The 19,394-nt window shown below is 35.8% G+C and overlaps 1 protein-coding gene across 4 annotated transcripts in view; it reads right to left on the reverse strand.

Annotated features, from left to right (window-relative positions):
• The window catches only part of SPIRE1 (spire type actin nucleation factor 1), a 190,041-nt gene that overhangs the window by 80,724 nt on the left and 89,923 nt on the right, over positions 1–19,394 (reverse strand). For all 4 annotated transcript variants that reach the window (XM_032309249.1, XM_032309250.1, XM_032309252.1 and 1 more), the window contains exon 4: positions 18,056–18,181. In XM_032309249.1, coding sequence (XP_032165140.1) covers positions 18,056–18,181 — 126 coding nt within the window. The remainder of the gene's footprint in view (positions 1–18,055; positions 18,182–19,394) is intronic.

The following is a 19,394-nucleotide window of genomic DNA, read 5'->3' on the forward strand; positions in this document are numbered from 1 at the left end:
AATTTGTAGATTGCCTTGGGTTATATGGCTATTTTAACAATATTAACTCTTCCAATCCGTAAGCATTTAGTATCTTCCCATTTATTTGCATCTTTAGTTTCTTTCATCAGTGTTTTAGATTTTTCACCTCTTTGGATATAGGTTTATTCCCTGGTATTCTGTTCTTTTTGGTGTAATTGTAACATGTTTTTTAAATTTCTCTTTCTGCTACTTCATTATTAGTGTATAGAAACAATACTGATGTCTGGGTATTCTGGATCTTGCTACTTAACTGAATTTGTTTATTACTTCTAGTAGTTTCTAGATGGAGTGTTTAGGGTTTTCTATGTATAGTATCATGTCTTCTGCAAACAATGAAAGTTTTACTTCTTCTTTACCAATATGGATGTTTCTTACTTCTTTTTCTTGTCTGATTGTTGTAGCTAGGACTTTCCGTACTATACTGAATAAAAGTGGCAAGAACAAACATTCTTGTCTTGTTCCAGATCTCAGAGGAAGCTCTCAGTTTTTCACCACCGAGTATGGTGTCAGTTGTGGATTTTTCATATATGGTCTTAATTATGTTGAGGTATGTTCCCTGTAACCCCATTTTGTTGAAGAGTTTTTAATCACAAATACATGTTGAATCTTGTCAGATACTTTTTCTGCATCTACTGAGATGACCATATCATTTTTATCCTTAGTGTTGCTGATGTGATGTATGATGTGATGTATGATGTTGCAAATACTGAACCTTCTTTGCATCCCTGGAATAAATCCTACCTGGTGGAATGATGGCTTCATATATAGTTGTATGTAGTTTGCTAATATTTTATTGAGGATTTTTGCTTCTATCTTCATTGAGAATATCAGCCTTAGTTTTCTTTTTTGTGGGGTCTTTGGCTGGTTTGGGGTTTAGGGTAATGCTGGCCTTGTAGAATGTATATGGAAGTCTTCTTTCCTCTTCTATCCTTTGGAATAGTTTGAAGAGAATACCTCTTCTTTATGTACTTGGCAGAATTTACCCGTGAATTCATCTGGTCCTGGACTTTTATTTTTTGGTAGTTTTTTTGGTTTACTGATTCGATTTCATTACTCATAATTGATCAGTTCAGATATTCTGTTTCTTCCTGGTTCAGTTTTGAAAGACTATATGTTTCTTAGAATCTGTCTGTGTCTTCTAGGTTGTCTAGTTTGTTGGCATATACTTTTTTGTAGTCTTCTCTTATAAAGCCTTGGTATTTCTGTGGTATCAGCTGTTACTTCTCTCTCATTTCTGATTTTATTTACTTGGGTACTTTCCCTTTTTTTTTTTCATGATGAGACTGATTAAGAGTCTGCCAATTTTGTTTACTTTTTCAAAGAACCAGCTTTCAGTTTCATCTATCCTCTTCTGTTGTTTTATTAAGTCTCTGTGTCACTTATTTCTGGTCTCATCTTTATTATTTCCTTTTTCTTCTACCCACCTTGGCCTATGTTCTTTTTCTAGTTCCTTTAGGTATAAGGTTAGATAGTTTATTTGAGCTTTTTCTTGTTTCTTTAGGTAGGCCTCTATTGCTATTTATTTACCTCTTTAAACTGCTTTTGCTGTATCTCAAAGATTTTGGACTGTTATGTTTTTATTTTCACTTCTCTCCATTATTTTTTATTTCTTCTTTTATTGCTTCACTGACCCAATGGTTGTTTAAAATGTTAAAAAAAAAAAAATAAAAAAATAAAAAAAAATAAAATGTTATTTAGTCTCCACATGATTGTGTTTTTCTAATTTTTTCTTGTGATATATTTCCAGTTTCATACCACTGTGGTTGGAAAAGTTCCATGATTATGATTTTAATCTTCTTAAATTTATTGAGGCTCATGAGACACTTGGGTGGCTCAGTCAGTTAAGCATCCAATTCTTGATTTTGGCTCAGGTCATGATCTCAGGGTCCTGGGATCAAGCCCCATGTTGGACTCCATGCTCAGTGAGCAGGGCATCTACTTGAGGATTCTCTTCTTCTCCCTCTCCCCTGACTATTGTGTATGTTCTCCCTCACAAGGAAATAAATAAATAAATCTTTAAAAAAAATTTATTGAGGCTCATTTTGTGGCCTAATATGTGATCTATCAGGAGAATGTTCTCTATGGACTTGAAAACAATGTGTATTCTGTTCTTTTTGAATGGAATGTTATATACATATCTTCGTCCATTTGGTCCAATGCGCTATTCAAAGACATAGTTTCCTTACTGAATTTCTGTTTGGATGATTTATCCATTAATGTAAGTAGAGTGGTAAAGTCCCCTAGCATGGCCATCAATTTTCCTCTTTATGTCTGTTAATACTTGCTTTATGTATTTAGCTATTCCAGCTGTGGATTTTTCATGTATGGTCTTAATTACGTATTTAAGTGTTCCAGTGTTAGGTGTGTAGATTTTACAATTACTATAAACTCTTGTTGGATTGCTTCCTTTATCATTACATGTGTATTCCTTCTTTGTCTCATTTTGGTCTTTGTTTTAAAATCCATTTTATCTGATATAAGTATTGCTACCCTGGCTTTTTTCACTTCCATTTGCATGGTGAGTGTTTATCCATTCCTTCACTTTCACTTTATACATGTCTTTAGGTCTGAGGTAAGTCTCTTGTAGGCAGCATATAGATGGATCTTGGTTTAATTTATTTTTTATCTGTTCTGCCACCTTATGTCTTTTGATTGGAGCACTTAGGGCTTTTATACTTAATTATAGATATATATGTATTTATTGCCATTTTTACATAGTTCTCTGGTTGTTTGTATAGTTCTGCTTGTTCCTTTCCTCTTCTCTTTTGCTCTCTTTCTGATTGACGAGTTTCTACAGTGTTCTGTTTGTCTTTCTTTCTCTTTATTTTTTGTCTACCTAGCATAGGTTTTGAGTTTGTTACCATGAAGCTCATACATAACAACCTAAGGAAACAGCAATCTATATTAATTTGATGGTTATTTATGTTCAAACACATTCTTGAAAAACAAAAAGAGAAAAAAATCTTTTTCCCCCTTCTCTTCTGTTTTTATTCCTTTTTCCATGTTATCGTATTTTATATCTTTTTATTCATAATTTTCTCATGTCTAATTACAGCTATCTCCTTTACACTTGAAGGAGTTCCTTTAACATTTCTTTTAAGTCTTGTTTGGTGGTGATAAACTTTATCTTTTGTTTGCCTGGGAAACTATCTCTCCTTCAAATCTGAATGATAACCTCACAGTATTCTTGGTTGTAGAGGATTCCCTTCTGGCCTGCCCTTTCTGCTGAAAAATCAGCTGATAAGATAGCTTTATAGGTTTTCCCTTGCAGGTAACTTTTTGTTTTCTCTCTGGCTACTTTTAAGATTCTTTCTTTAACCTTTGACATTTTAATTATGCATACAGCAATTATGTGCCGTGATGTGGCTTCCTTGGGTTCATCTTGTTTGGAACTCTCTATGTTTCTTGGACTTGGATATCTTGGCATAATGCTACTTTTATTTTATTTTTTAAAAGATTTTTATTTATTTATTTGAGACAGTGAACAAGTGAGAGAGAGAGCATGAGGAGGGGGAGAGGGAGAAGAAGACTCCCTATTGAGCAAGAAGTTTGATATGGGCCTCTTGATCCCAGGACTCGGAGATCATGAGCTGGGCCAAAGGCAGAGGCTAAACCAACTGAGCCACCCAGGTGCCTCTATTTTTTTTTTTTTTAATTCTTTATTTAAAACCAATTTAGTTCACATATACTGTATTATTAATTTCAGGAGTAGAATTTAAAGATTCACCAGTTTAGGCATAATGCTAATTTAAAACAGTTGTAGCTATTTGCATTGGCACAGGAAATAAAATGTTTCCTTCCTTAGGTTAGGTGCTCTCCGTAGGTGCTTCCACAGTGGCCCTCATCACAGTGTTGGAATGGCTGCTCTTATACTGTTATTTCTACTTGAGTGTAACTTCTGTGAGGACAGAAACCATGTTTATCTCATTCATTATTGTGTCCCCAATAAAAATGGAAGTAATAATGGCACTTTATACAGAGCTCATTGCGAGAACTACATGAATTAATGCACGTATAAATCTTAGAGCAGAATCTAACACAGAGTAAGTATGGAATAAATGCTAGCTATTATTAACTACAGTGGCACCTATCACACAGGAGGCACATCAAATATCTGTTGTATACATGAATGAATTTTGCCAACTGATTCTAGTTCTGAAATTGAGTGCTTCTTTACTCAAGAGCATTTGTGACAGTTAAGTATAGCTGTTACGTTCTCTCAAACTTTGACAAAACCATCCAGTGCCCTCGCTGCTTCTCCCATGTTGAGGTTTATAGACACATCTTTCATATTTTCCTCACCTCCCATCTCAAGATCCATTTTTGTAGTTTGTCATTATTTCTAAAACATTAAAAAGTAGCACTAATCCCAATTCTTTGCATCACCATAAGCAGCTAATTCATTATAATTTATTATAACAGTAATTACAGTGTACTATGATAAGTCCTAGTAGGAAAACCTGACCACTCTGTGAATGAATACAGAGAATAATATAGAAATTAAATCAGAAAAACCATTTCAGAATAGTAGACATTTGAGTTAGGTTGTAAGAATAAGTAAGCATTTTCTAAGTGAAAGAAGAGGGGAAAGAGGCAATTCAGGTAAATAAGGAGCCCCTGGGTGCTCAGGGACTGGAAGAGAGGGTGCATATATGTACAGTGAATGAAGAGTCCAGAAAGTAAAATCAGGGCCTGATTGTGAATGCTTCCCTATGTCACTTTCTACCTACAAGTCTAAACTTTCTACCTACAAGTACCAAGTATCCAACAAGATCTCCACATAGGGGCATAATGCTGGTGGGCAGACTGCATATGAAAAGAGAAATAACATCAGGAGGTGCTGCCATGGCCCAGGCACTGCTTTGTGCCTACAGAGGAAGGCACAAAGCAGTGAGAACATGAAGAAGGCTCTGCATTCTGGAGACAAGTCAAGAGTGTCAGGGGACCAAGATTCAAGATAGCTGGCATGAAAGAAGATCTACGGTAGCTGAACCACAGGTTCTCTAATTCATTCAACACTGATCAACTATTTACAGAGGCCCTTTTATACTGGGATACAGCAGTGAATTAGAGAAAAAAGGTCTCTGCCCTTGGTGAGATAATTTTCTAGTTGGCAGACACCAATGAGTAAGAAAACTGTGATAGCTGTGAGGAAGGAAATAAACAGGATAACTGATTTTAAAGAAAAAGACTGAGTGTGATAAATATATATAGGAGTACAGAGAGGAGACCTGAGGCTACTTTCAGCTTAGGCCTGAAGGATGCAAATAAAAGACCATAATCAAAATGGTGAATGAAGACAGAATTTATAAGGGGAGTTTAAGATGTCAGTAAGAAACAAATTAAGCACCACATTTGAGAAGAGAAGGAAGATCATTATAATCAGATAATCAGAAGATGACACCTGTAGAAGCTGCCTCTGAAGAAATCTAAGATGACTTAACTATATAGACATCTTATCCCTTAAAGATCAAAACGTTTGGAATATTCTGCTTTAGTCCTTGGGTTGTTTATGTATATGACACAAGAATGCGCAAGGGGAGAGAAAGTTTCATCACGTTGAGTATACAATTTCCTAAAAAACAGAAATTATGACTTTATTTTTATTTTTTTAGAGAGAAAGAAAAAGTGCATGCACATGAGAATGGGGGTAGGAGCAGAGGGAGGAAGTAAAACAATCTTAAGCAGGCTCCATACCCAAAGGGGCTCGATCTCACCACCCAGAGATCATGACCTGAACCAAAATAAAGAGTCGGATACTTAACCAACTGAGCCACCCAGGGGCCCCCAGAAATTACGGCTTTAAAGTCTATTTTAAATGCCTTCTAATATACGTTCTTACTGCAATAATATGAACATGTAATGTTTCACAAATCTCAATTATTTTTACTGTTTGTTCATTTATGACTAATATTGTATCAGGAATTTCTTCTTTACTGGGACTTTTTTTTTTTACCATTCATTTTTATTTTTATTTATTTATTTTTTAATTTTTTAATTTATTTGACAGACAGAGATCACAAGCAGGCAGAGAGGCAGACAGAGAGATGGGGGAAGCAGGCTCCCCGCTGAGCAGAGAGCCCGATGCGGGGCTCGATCCCAGGACCCTGGGATCATAACCTAAGCTGAAGGCACAGGCTTTAACCCACTGAGCCACCCAGGTGCACCTTTAACATTCATTTTTAAATACAGAATTTTTAGTGGCTGCTGATATCAATATAGTAGTAATGTCAATATTGAGCTTTCCTTTAAAATCTACGACACTGAATTGCTTTCCTACAGAATTCAACTCAAGTTTAAAATATGACGTAAAACAGTATGAAATATATTATAAAATGGTAAATAAAAACTTCATAGCAAATTTTACTGGGCATACACTTAAAATGTTTGTCTGTATATTTTTTGCCTATACAATAAAACTGTTACAAAAATGAGAATGAATAAAACAAAAATTTAGTTCCATGAACTACTTTCTGCAGAAAAGTTTATGACTGGAGGAGTCTTAGCGTATCTAAATGCCCTCTCCTCCCTTTCTAAAGATAAGTGGAGAGAAATCTAGCAAAGGCTATGTGATGTAAGTCACATGAATAATGAGTGAAATAAAATGGTTCGCCAACCACACTGGGCTTTTAAAAAATGATCACTATTAATATAAATATTATAAATATAAATTTTAAAGTGAGTTATTTGCTTAAAGAAAGGATTCTTCCATTAAAATACTCTTCTTTGTGCAATTTTTTATTAATTATTGTTATTGATGTATAATATGTTCTTTGCCCCAGGGGTACAGGTCTGTGAATCACCAGGTTTACACACTTCACAGCACTCACCATAGCATATACCGTCCCCAATGTATATAACCCAACCACTCTCTCAATACCTCCCACCCCCCAGCAACCTACTCCTTTTATATACTATAGTTTTCTGATACACCAGCTTTTTCCTTTTCTACTACAGTAAATAAAATTATACCACTACTGTGAAACAATGTATTTACTGCAGAGTTGGGGTGCGGGGTCAAGCATGCTACACACTCTCAACCAAAAGGCAATGATGGTTAGAACATGTTAGGAACATACTGGAATAAAATCAGCTAACTTCTACTAATCTTAAAATTATTTTATTTCAGTCTTGACATTTCTATGATGCTCCTGTCTTTTCCCATCTCCCATCTTCATATTATTTGTACCTAAACTTAACATGATACCTTCCCCTCCTGCCATCCCTTTCCCATTTGTGTGCACGTGTAAGACAGACAGACAGACAAGACACATACACACACACAAACACACACAAACACACAAGTTCTTCTCTCCCAGCTCCAAATTTTATTCTCTAGTTCCTACAAACTTCTTTCCAATCCCACTCAGAAGCCTGTATTAATGTATACATCTACATTTTCCTTCAGGAACTCCCTTCAACTTTGTTCTAATACAGTCTACTCTATGTGACTGTTCTTATAGGAAAACAGCAATTATACATTAGAACACCTTCACGGGGATGAAGATGGAAACGCTGGCATCAGAAGTATTGAGAGTTTATTTCTATGTTAGTCCCTAATCTCTCTAAGCCTCAGTTTGTCAAGCAGCAAAGTAGGAGTCACAGGATTACTCATGAGGATTAAATGGAGGAAGCAACAGAGGTCACTTTATAGCTGTAGGTATATAATACAGGAAAGCAGTAGGGATTATAGTTTGAGGAACTGATAATTTCAATCAATAATAATAACCAGGGACTGAAGATCAAACACTACCTAGAGAGCAATGGAATAAAGGACACTACCATTTATGTAACTTCCTTTTTTCCGATAAAAAGCTTACATTCGAAATTGCCAAACTAAATTCTCCACTCCCCAGCATACATGCTCACCAGCCACATTTGCTGGTAGGGCTGGGGCGGTGGCAGGGTTGGGGCGGTGGTAGGGCACAGGCTGTCTCTTCTTTCATACAACATGATGCACTAAATGGATTGCTTAGCCAGTCCCTCCACCTATAATTACGTACAAGGATATCAAATTGCTTATGAGACACAGTAATACGTACTTACTTTCAAGGATATCAAATTGCCTTTGAGACACAGTTAACAGCAGGGCCTATCCAAAACTTTTCTATCATTCACAGAATAACCTTAATGGATCTCATTCATTGTTTAAGAAGGAAATCATCACATCATGAAAAGATTAGAATGAAAATGAATTTGCTTTCTAAATAAACAGACGATGAACTACAAAGCCCTGCTTTGTAAAGTAAGCCAAGTCTAATAAACATAATTACTATGTCACAGAACAACTATAACACTTGGGAATAGATGATGGGTTTTACTTATATTTTAATAAACTGGCCAACTGAGTATAAGAAATTTAACGTGAAGTACTTTCAGTCGATGAAATCAGGATTATTAGCTACGGAGCTCAAATGTTTTGATACTAAGATTTTACCCTACTTTTATACACACACACATACACACACACGCATATACACATGCAGGCACAAGGCAGTGTGAAACATCACTGATGATCAGATAATCAACTTGTTAAATCAGAGGTTATCACTTTGAAAATTCTGCTTGATATATACCAACTCAAGGTACAGAAGAAATGCTGTCTGATTCTTAAAATGTATAGGCATACCCCAGAGATATTGTGGGTTTGGTTCCAGCCCACCACAATAAAGCAAATATCAAAGTGTGAGTCACATGAATATTTTTGAGTCACATGAATATTTTTCCTAGTACATACAAATGTTTATACTCTTTTCAGTCTATTAAGTGTGTAATAGTGTTATATCTAGAAAGACAATGGATATACCTTGATTTAAAAATACTTTATTCTCAAAAAATGCTAAATATCATCTGAACTTTCAGCAAGTCATAATCTTTTTGTTGGCAGAGGGTCCTTCCCTTGCTGCTCTGGGCTGCTGACTGATCAGGGTGGTGACTGCTGAAGGCTGGGGTGGCTGTGGCTATTTCTTAAAATAAGACAACACTGGAATTTGCTGCATCAAGTGATTGTTCCTTTCACAACTTCTCTGTAGTAAGTGATGCTGTTTGATAGCATTTTACTCGCAGTAGAACTTCTTTCCAAATTGGAGTCAGTCCTCTCAAACCCCATCGTTGCATTATCAATGACGTTTATGTAATACTCTAAGTCCTTTGTTGTCATTTCAACAATATTCACAGCATCTTCACCAGGTATAGTTTCCATCACAAAAAACCCCACTCTCTGATATTATAATAGTGTTGTGTGGTGACAGATGGTCACTACATTTGTGGTGAGCAAAGCATAACATATACAGATGTCCAATCACTATAACCTGAAACTAATGTAATATTGTGTGCTGACTTCACTTAAGTAAAACAATTTTTTATAAACCACATCCTCTGTTTATTCATAAGAAGCAATTCCTCCCCTATTAAAGTTTCATTACAGTGAGATTACAGCAATTCGGTCACATTTTCAGGGCTCCACTTCCAATTCTAGTTCTCTTATTCCCACCACATCTGTAGTTACTACTTCCACTGAAGTCCTGAACCCCTCAAAGTCATCCATGACAGTTGGAATCAACTTCTTCCAAACTCCTGGTAATGTTGATGTTTTGACCTCTCCCCATGAATGTTTTTAATGGCATTTAGAATGGGGAATCCTTCCTAGAAGGTTTTCGATTGACTCTGTCCAGAGCCATAGGAGGCATCCCTATTTATTGTAGCTAGAGCCTTATAAAATGTATTTCTCAAGTAATAATAAGACTTGAAAGTTAAAATTATTCCTTGATCTATGAGCTGCAGAATAGATGTTGTGTTAGGAGGCATGAAAACAACATTAATCTCATTGGACATCTCTATCAAAGCTTTTGGGTGGCCAGTCAGTACACAGTAATATTTTGAAAGGAATCTTTTTTTTTTTAAAATAGGTCCTAACAGTGGGCTTAAAATATTTTGTCAACCATGCTGTAAACAGATATGTTGTCATTCAGGCTTCGTTGTTCCATTTATAAAGCACAGGCAGAGTAGATACAGAATAATTCTTACGGGCCCTAGGATTTTCACAGTGGTAAATGAGCACTGGCTTCAATGGAAAGTCATCAGCTGTATGAGCAATGAACAAGAGAGTCAGCCCGTCCTTTGAAGCTTTGAAGTCAGGCACTGATTTTTCTTCTCTAGCTGTGGAAGCCCTAGACGGCATCTTTCTCCAACAGAAGAACAACTATCTTAGCTAGACCTTCTAGGTAACTTGCTGTAGCTATAGCGACACTTGCTGCTTCAACTTCTACTTTTATGTTATGGAGATGGTTTCTTTCCGTAAACTTCATGAATCAATCTCTACTTGTTTCGAACTTTTCTTCTGCATCCTCTTCCCCTCTCTTAGCTTCAAAGAACTGAAAAGTTAGGGCCTGGCTCTGGATTAGGCTTTGGCTTTAGGGAATGTTGTTTGATCTACCCAGACCATTAAAACTTTCTCCATAACAGCATTTGCTTTCTTAATTAATATATATACACTGGAGTAGCATTTTCATTTCTTTTAAGAACTTTCCCTTTGCATTCACAACTTGGCTAACTGGTACAAGAGGCCTATCTTTTAGCTTATCTCAGCTTTTGATATGCCTCCCTCATTAAGCTTAATCATTTCTAGCTTTTTGATTTAAAGTGAGAACCATGCAACTTTCCCTTTCACTTGAACACTTACTGGCCCTTACAGGGTTATTTATTGGCCTAATGTCAATATTACTGTGTCTCAGGGAATAGGGATGCCCAAGGAAAGAGAAAGAGATGGGGAACAGCCAGTTGGTGGAATAGGCAGAATACATCTTTATCAATTAAGTGTGCTGTCTTATCTGGGCAGTTTGTGGTGCCCTAAAACAATTACAATACTAACATTAATGATAACTCATCACAGATCACCATAGCAAATATGACAAGAATGAAAAATTCTGAAATACTGCAAGAACTACTAAATGTCACATGGAGACAAGAAGTGAGCAAATACTGTTGGAAAAATGTTGTTGATAGACTTGCTTGACACAGGGTTGCCACAAATCTTTAACTTCTGAAAAATAAACAAAACCCACAGTATCTGTGAAATGCAATGAAGTATGCCTGTATAAAGTATTTTAAGATCTTTAGGAAAAAACATCATATTAACAGAGTATTTTACTATGAGTGTGAATTTAGTGCTCTTAAAATGGCCACCATACATACATGAACACATATGGAAATAATCGTAATTTGAAGAAAGCAACATACATTGCAGAGGGCAAAAAAATCCATCTGGACCACGATAACAGTTTACTTCCAAAACCTCATGGCTGACAAGCAATTTGTGTAATATAAAATCTGTAATTAAATGGTACAGAATGTTCTGAAGTGTCAGGATTTCCACATATATTTTAAAACTTACCTTATCAAGATTAGTAAATGAATTTTTATGTTCAATTTAAAGAATACCAAGAAACGCTCTCACCATTTTATGGACCTGAGAGGCCTGGTGGGAGGTAAAGAAAGGATAGAAGAGAAAGTTCTGACTTACAGGGGAGGAAAGCATGTTAGTCAAGGCCTGGGCTAGGGATGCAGGTGTGTGGATGAGTATGGCTGGCCCAGAGGGGATGCTCAATTGCCTTGCCATTCCCTCACGAAAGCCAGGGTGCAGAACTCTGGCTGTGTACCAAGTCAAATGTGGGAGGGCAGTTTCACCTAGCCTATGAAAGCCTATGGTCACACATAGGGAGGGGCCTGGGCTGGACTCCTTGGGTCAGACCTATGATGACAAGAACCATTCATGGACAATTGTGAAAAATGAAACTGATGAAGAGGATTCACAATGATGAGGTGACTGGTGGGAGGCTACTGTAAAGATCCAGGTTGGACATGTGACCCAAACTCCTGGTAAAGTGACTGAACCAGTCCACCCAGGAAAGGAAGTACATCCAGGAAGGGCTGGTAAACTGGGAGAAAAATGGGGGAGTCAAGAGACTGGAAGATGGTCTCAGATGGCAGTGAGGGCTAGAGCTCCGATGGGGCAGAGGTTACAGTTAGGAAGGAGGAATGAAAGTCCAGGATTTCCAAGGTAGAATAATCACAGGTGCTTACAAGGCCTTAAGTGTGTTCAGGTAAGCAGAGTAGTGAAGTAGAGGGGAAGTCAAGGATACAGAGCTATAGTTTCTTTTATCAAAGAAATCACACAAGATGGTGGCAGATGACTGTTGGGTATACAACTAATGAATCGTTGAACACTACATCAAAAACTAATGATGTACTATAGGCTGACTAATTGAACATAATAATAAAAAATAAGTTAATTAAAATAAATAATTAAAAATAAGTAATTATAACTTTATATAAATTATATAAATTTATATAAATTATATTATTATAATAATTATAAAATAAATAATGTTAAGCATGCAATTGGGGAAAAAAAACCCAAAACTTGGAGATATAAATATATTTGGAGATATTGAATGTATATTATATATATTGTATTATATATTCTATATATTATTTTATTATACATTATATAAATATATATAAATATGCATTACCCTTATACATAATATATAATAATATATTATGTATATATGTATAATGATATATGGAAATATTTAAATATATATTATACATTTTAACTATATTTTTAAATATATATTTTTCCTTTACAGAAAATCAGACAGTGTATTAAAAGAACAATTTTCTATTCTGCCTAAATGTTTGGAAATGTTTGTGTCAGAAACAAAGTCGACCAATAAAATCTATACCAAACAATCGGAAAAAAAATAACATTAGTGGACAGCATGGGTTTTCTGTACAAGAAGAGCCGTTGTTTGGAAGCAGTAGAGGCAGTAGAGGAGAGAGAGAATTTTACCAACCTTCATACCTACCAATCCCTGCAGGGCAGAGATAGGAAGCTATGCCAGAGAGCAGCTTCCCAAGAGAGAGAAGCAGCAGAAAGCACTACCCTCAGGGAAGGGAGCATTCTGAGAAGAGCCTGAGGGCCCTGAGGAGTCCTCTCTAAAAATGGAGCAGTTTCCAGAGAGAAAAATGGAAAAAGTAAGGAAACAGAGTAGGAGATGAGAAAACAGGACAGAACCAGAATCTGCAGAGAGCTAAATCTGGGATGGTGCCAGAGGATGACGTGATGAGATGGGGCTGGAACGGGCTCAGGGGCCCCAGCCTCGGTCAGCGCCAGTCCAGTCTCTGTGGGTACTGCCACACAGCCATCAGCCACTGTTGTTTTACTCTGCTTGTGAGATTTTTATTTAAATAAATTCTGAAAATGTTTAAATTTCTTTCATGGAATGTGTTTGACAAAGTTCTAATCGAGAGCAAAAAAAATTTGCTCTGAGCTTTAAGAAAAAAACACTTATTAACATGATTCTTAAAGCTCAGAAATACGTGTTAAAAGGACTTCAACAGTGCATTTAATTTACTATATTAACCCCATAGGACTATACTTATACCCTAAAAATAACACTTGTTTCTCTGGAGAAGGCAATCTCAAACTTAACAAGCTGGGGAAGACAATGACAAGCTTTAAAGGTAATCTTTCCTACTAAACCTTAATTGAAGATGTACTTTTGGATGTTTACTCCGAAGCATTTAATTGGATCTTACATCCTCTGGTTCTGTCCAAGAGGAAAAGCTAGCCCATGAAGTATTTATAATTATTTTTCAAATAACACATAGTTCACCCTTTCCCACCCTTGAAGGCTTTCATCTTGGTCTAACTCTATAAAACCTAAAAAAAATAAACACAGCTTTTCATTGGCCTATAACAAAAAGACAAACTATGAGCAGCATCCAGGCTAGGACAGAAAAGGAATGCTCAGAGCTCTTATTCATACATATAAAATGGATTTCTTTAAGGTTGTTCTGGATGACACATCTGTCACTACCAGAGCAAATTAATTAGTCTTAGTAGGCTAGTATAGGTTAATATTTTCTTTCCACTCTTACACATCCTACTGTATCCCTCCTCAAACTGTCATCGTAAGGTTTAAACTAGTGCTTCAGATAAATTCTGTACTTTAGTCCTAAAAGAAATGATAACCACCGCCTATCATATACTGAGCTCCTACTATGTGCCAGATGCTATCTGCTTTATATAGATCTCATGAATCTTCACAACCACCTGTATGATGTACAATATGGTGATTCAACATGTAAATAAATTAGAGTGTTTCTCTTTGGACTCTACACATAACAGTTTTACTCTCAGACACTGAAGAATAATAATGAAAGAAAATAGGAAAAATGAGATTATCAGCTATATTAATTCCAATCAGCTCCATTAAATATTTATCCAAATGCAACATAAAATATTTAAATTATCAAATGTGTAGTCTCCTTCCTGAGTCTTTATCCCTTCCCCCAAAAGATAGTATAGCTTTTAAAATTGAAAGAGTGGCAGAAAGATGGTGAGAAGCAAGTTATACAGGAAACAGAACTAAATCAGTAGCATTTTGTTTCTCATTTGTAATGAAGCTTTACAAAAATCTGTTTTATAAAATGGATTCACCCACCTTCATTTAAACAATAGATTAAAAAATTAAGAACAAATTAATTTTAAACAAAATCAGAAATGAAAGAGAAAAAATAACAATTGAAACCACAGAAATACAAAGAACAAGAAAATATTATCAAAAATTATATGCCAACAAATTGGACAATCTGAAAGAAATGCATAAATTCCTATAAACATATAACCTCCCAAAACTGAATTAGGAAGACAGAAAATTCGAACAGTGAATTACCAGCGATGAAATTGAGTACATTATTTAAAAACTCCCAGCAAACAAAAGCCCAGGACCAGACAGCTTCATAAGTAAATTCTATCAAACATGTAAAGAAGAGTTAATATACATTCTTCTCAAACTACTGCCAGAAAATAGAAGGAAAGCTTCCAGATTCATTCTATGAGGCCAGCATTACCCTAACACCAAAATCAAATAAAAGACACCACAAAAAAAGAGAACTATGGGCCAATATTTCTGATGAACAGAGATGCAAAAAATCCTCAACAAAGTACTAGTAAACAGAATCCAACAATACAGTAAAAAAAAGTCATTCACCATGATCAAGTGGGATTTATTCCTAGGAAGCAAAAGTGGTTCAATATTCATGAATCAATCAATGTGATATATCACATCAAGAAGTTCGGGATAAAAACCATATGATCACTTCAACAGATGCAGAAAAGCATCTAACAAAGTAAACATCCATGCATGATAACAAATCACCAACAAAGTAGATTTACAGGGAAAGGCCATATATGAAAAACCCACAGCTAATATCATACTTAATGATGAAAACTGAGATCTTTTCCCCTAAGATCAGGAACAACACAAGCATGTCCACTCTCACCACTTTCTTTCAACATAGTCCTGGAAGTCCTAGCCATAGCAATCTGACAAGAAAAAGGAATAAAAGGCATCAAAATTGGTAAGGAAAAAGTAAAACTTTCACCATTAGCACATGACATGACACTATATATAGAAAACATTAAAGATTCCACCCCGAAACTACTAGAACTGATAAATGAATTAGTAAGGCAAAGGATACAAACTCAATGTACAGAAATCTGCTGCATTTCTATATACTAATAATGAAGCAGCCGAGAGAGAAATTAAGAAAACAATCCCCCTCAAAAAGAAAAGAAAATCAGTACCACTTACAACGACACCAAAAATAATAAAATACCTAGGAATACACAAATAAGGTGAAAGATCTGTACTCTGAAAATTGTGAAAGAAAATGAAGACAACACAAACAAATAGAAAGATATTACATGCTCATGGATTGGAATAACAAATATTGCTAAAAATGTCCATATTACCCAAAGCAATCTATAGATTTAATGCAATTTCTATCAAAATACCAATAGCACTTCTGACAAAACTAGAATTTAATGCAATTTCTATCAGAATACCAATAGCACTTTTCACAGAACTAGAACAAATAATCCTAAAATTTATATAGAACCACAGAAGACCTCCAACAGCCAAAGCAATCTTGAAAAAGAAGAACAAAACTGAAAGTATTACAATCACCAATATCAAGATATACTATTAAGCTACAGTAATAAAAACAGTACAGAACTGGCATAGACACTGATAAAAATATATAGAAGAGAACAGAATAGAAAACCCAGAAATAAATCCATGATTATATGGTCAATTAATCTTCGACAAAGGAGACAAGAGCATGCAATGGGAAAAGAGTCTCTTCAACAAATGGTATTGGGGGAAACTGGACAGTTCTGTGCAAAAGAAAGAGACTTGGACTACTGTCTTTCACCATATACATAAATAAACTCAAAATGCATTAAAGACCTAAATGTGAGACCTGAAACCATAAAAATCCCAGGCAGTAATTTTGCTGACATCGGTCATAACAAAATTTTTGGAGATTTGTCTCTCTCTCTCTTTTTTTTTTTTTAAAGATCTTATTTATTTATTTGACAGACAGAGATCACAAGTAGGCAGAGAGGCAGGCAGAGACAGAGAAGGAAGCAGGCTCCCTGCTGTGCAGAGATTCCCATGTGGGGCTCGATCCCAGGACCCTGAGATCATGACCTGAGCTGAAGGCAGAGGCTTTAACCCACTGAGCCACCCAGGCGCCCCTGGAGATTTGTCTCTTGAGGCAAGAGAAACAAGAGCAAAAATAAGTAATTGGGATTATATCAAAATAAAACCTTCTGCACAGTAAAGGAAACAATCAACAAAACTAAAAGACAAGGTAACAAATGGAGGAAGATATTTGTAAATGACATATTCAATAAAGGTTTAGAATTCAAAATATATAAACAACTTATATAACTAACACAGAAAAAAAACCCCAAATAATCCAATTAAAAGAATGGGTAGAAGACATAAAAGTCTCCAAAGACACCCAGATGGCCAAGAGAAACATGAAAAGATCCTCACCATCACTCATCATCAGGGAAATGCAAAATCAAACCCACAATGAGATATCACCCTCACATCTGTCAGAATGGCTAAAATAAAAAATACAAAAAAAAAAAACAGGCATTGGGGGACGCCTGGGTGGCTCAGTTGGTTAAGCAGCTGCCTTCGGCTCGGGTCATGATCCCAGCGTCCTGGGATCGAGTCCCACATCGGGCTCCTTGCTCCGCAGGGAGCCTGCTTCTCCCTCTGACTCTGCCTTCCACTCTGTCTGCCTGTGCTTGCTCTCGCTCGCTCTCTCTGACAAATAAATAAATAAAATCTTTAAAAAAAAAAAAAAAACAGGCATTGGTAAGGAAGTGGAGAAAAAAGAACCCTTATACACTGTTGGTGGGAATGCAAAACGTTGCAGCCACTGTGGAAGACAATATGGAAGTTCCTCAAAAAATTAAAAATAGTACTACCGCATGATCCAGTAATTCCACTAGTGGGAATTAACCCCCAAAATAGGAAAACACCAATTCAAAAAGATATATGCACCCCTATGTTTACTGTAGCATTATTTACAATAGCCACATTATGGAAGTAGCCCAAGTGTCCATAGATAAATAAATGGATAAAGATGATGTGGTACAGATATAGAATGGAATATTACTCAGCCATACAAAAGAATGAGATCTTGCCATTTGCAACCACATGGATGGATCTAGAGGGCATAATGCTAAGCCAAATAAGTCAGAGGAAGACAAATACCGTATGATTTCACTCATGTAGAATTTAAGAAACAAAACAGATGAATAAAGGAAAAAGAGACAAACAAAAAAACAGATTCTTAACTACAGAGAACAAACTGATGATTGCCAGAGGGGAAGATGTGAGGGAGATTAGAGATTAACAGTACACTTAGGGTGATCACTGAGTACTATATAGTATTGTTCAATCTTATATTATATATATGTCAACTATATGTCAACTCCAATTAAAAAAAGATTTAATTAATTTTGCCTAAGTTGATTCTTTCCTAAATAATTTTCAGCACTCATCAACAAGATGGTAATAAATATTGTAAATATTATGATGGACAGTGTAGAAAATTCAGGTTAATTGTTCACAATGCCAATAAAAAAAATAGTAGCACTCACCTCCTTTGCACTCTTAATTTTAGTCAGAAACGTATGCAGTTCCATTGTTTCTGCAAACAGTGCACGACATACTGCCTGATAATGATTTGGTGCCTCTGATTCAGTTGGAAGATGAGCAGCACATAACTACAGAAGAGGAAAATAAAATAATAATGCTCATTTATTATTTTGGGATTTTGGTACCTTAAAAATAGACATATCCCATATATTCATATTTTCATATCAGACAGCAAGGCAGTTCCCAGCATCCAAAGCCTAATGCATCACAAAACCACCAGTAAAATCTACACAATTATATGGAAAAAGTGCTCTATTAACAAACATCCAAAAGCACAGATGAACTTCGCTAGCTTCTATTTGAAAATGATAGGACATTTGTAAAATTTTAGTTGCAAGCAGAAAGGGAACTACCATTTACTGAGTATTAATCATAACACAGGTGTTTTAATAGCTATCATTTATTTTTTTTTTACCATGCCAAGTACTTGTATTTGACATGTCATAATATAGCATAATAGCATTTACTCTTCAGTGTAACCCTGAATTATCTCCATTTTATAGCAAAAGAAACTGAGGCTAAGAGGACTCACGTGACTTGTCCACAGTCAGAAGGCTGACATGAGAGAGAAGAATTAAACATAGTCTTACAAGATTCTAAAGCCCAGGCTCATCCAATATATACTGAATTGTGTAATGCAGTAAAAAGACATGGGTGCCTGGGTGGCTCAGTCAGTTAAGCATTTGTCTTCTGCTCAGGTCATAATCCTACAGTACCAGGACTGAAACCCTTGTCAAGCTCCCCGCTCAGCAAGGAGTCTGCTTTTCCCTCTCCCTCTGCTCTGCCCCCCCCACTCCCCAACTAGTGCTTTCTTTCTTAATCACTCTCTCACTCTCAAATAAATAAATAAAATCTTAAAAAGAAAGAAAGAAAGAAAGAAAGAAAGAAAGAAAGAAAGAAAGAAAGAAAGAAAGAAAGAAAGAAAACCCATCAGATTGACAAGTGGACCATCAGTAAATGGAGACTGGAACAAAGAGGGTGGAGGGCAGGATAATTCCACTGGAGGTAGCTCCAGTCCCAATGTCTTCTACTGTACATAGTCCATAACCCCCAAACTACTGGTGGGTAAAAGATGCAAGTTAGCATCATACACAACAATTTAGAAAAATCAAACATCATTTAATTTATTAGATTGGAAAGACACCCTATCATGAGTCTAGTGCATGGGAATAATTTTACTTCTGTAAAGTAATAATTCTGTTTCCATGTACTATAGTTATGTTTTAAGGTACTTCATTTACTTTAAAAAGCTGTGAGTTCTCCCCTAATTCTTCACTATAT

This window comes from Mustela erminea, chromosome 13, assembly GCF_009829155.1.
Source record: "Mustela erminea isolate mMusErm1 chromosome 13, mMusErm1.Pri, whole genome shotgun sequence".
NCBI lineage: Eukaryota > Metazoa > Chordata > Mammalia > Carnivora > Mustelidae > Mustela > Mustela erminea.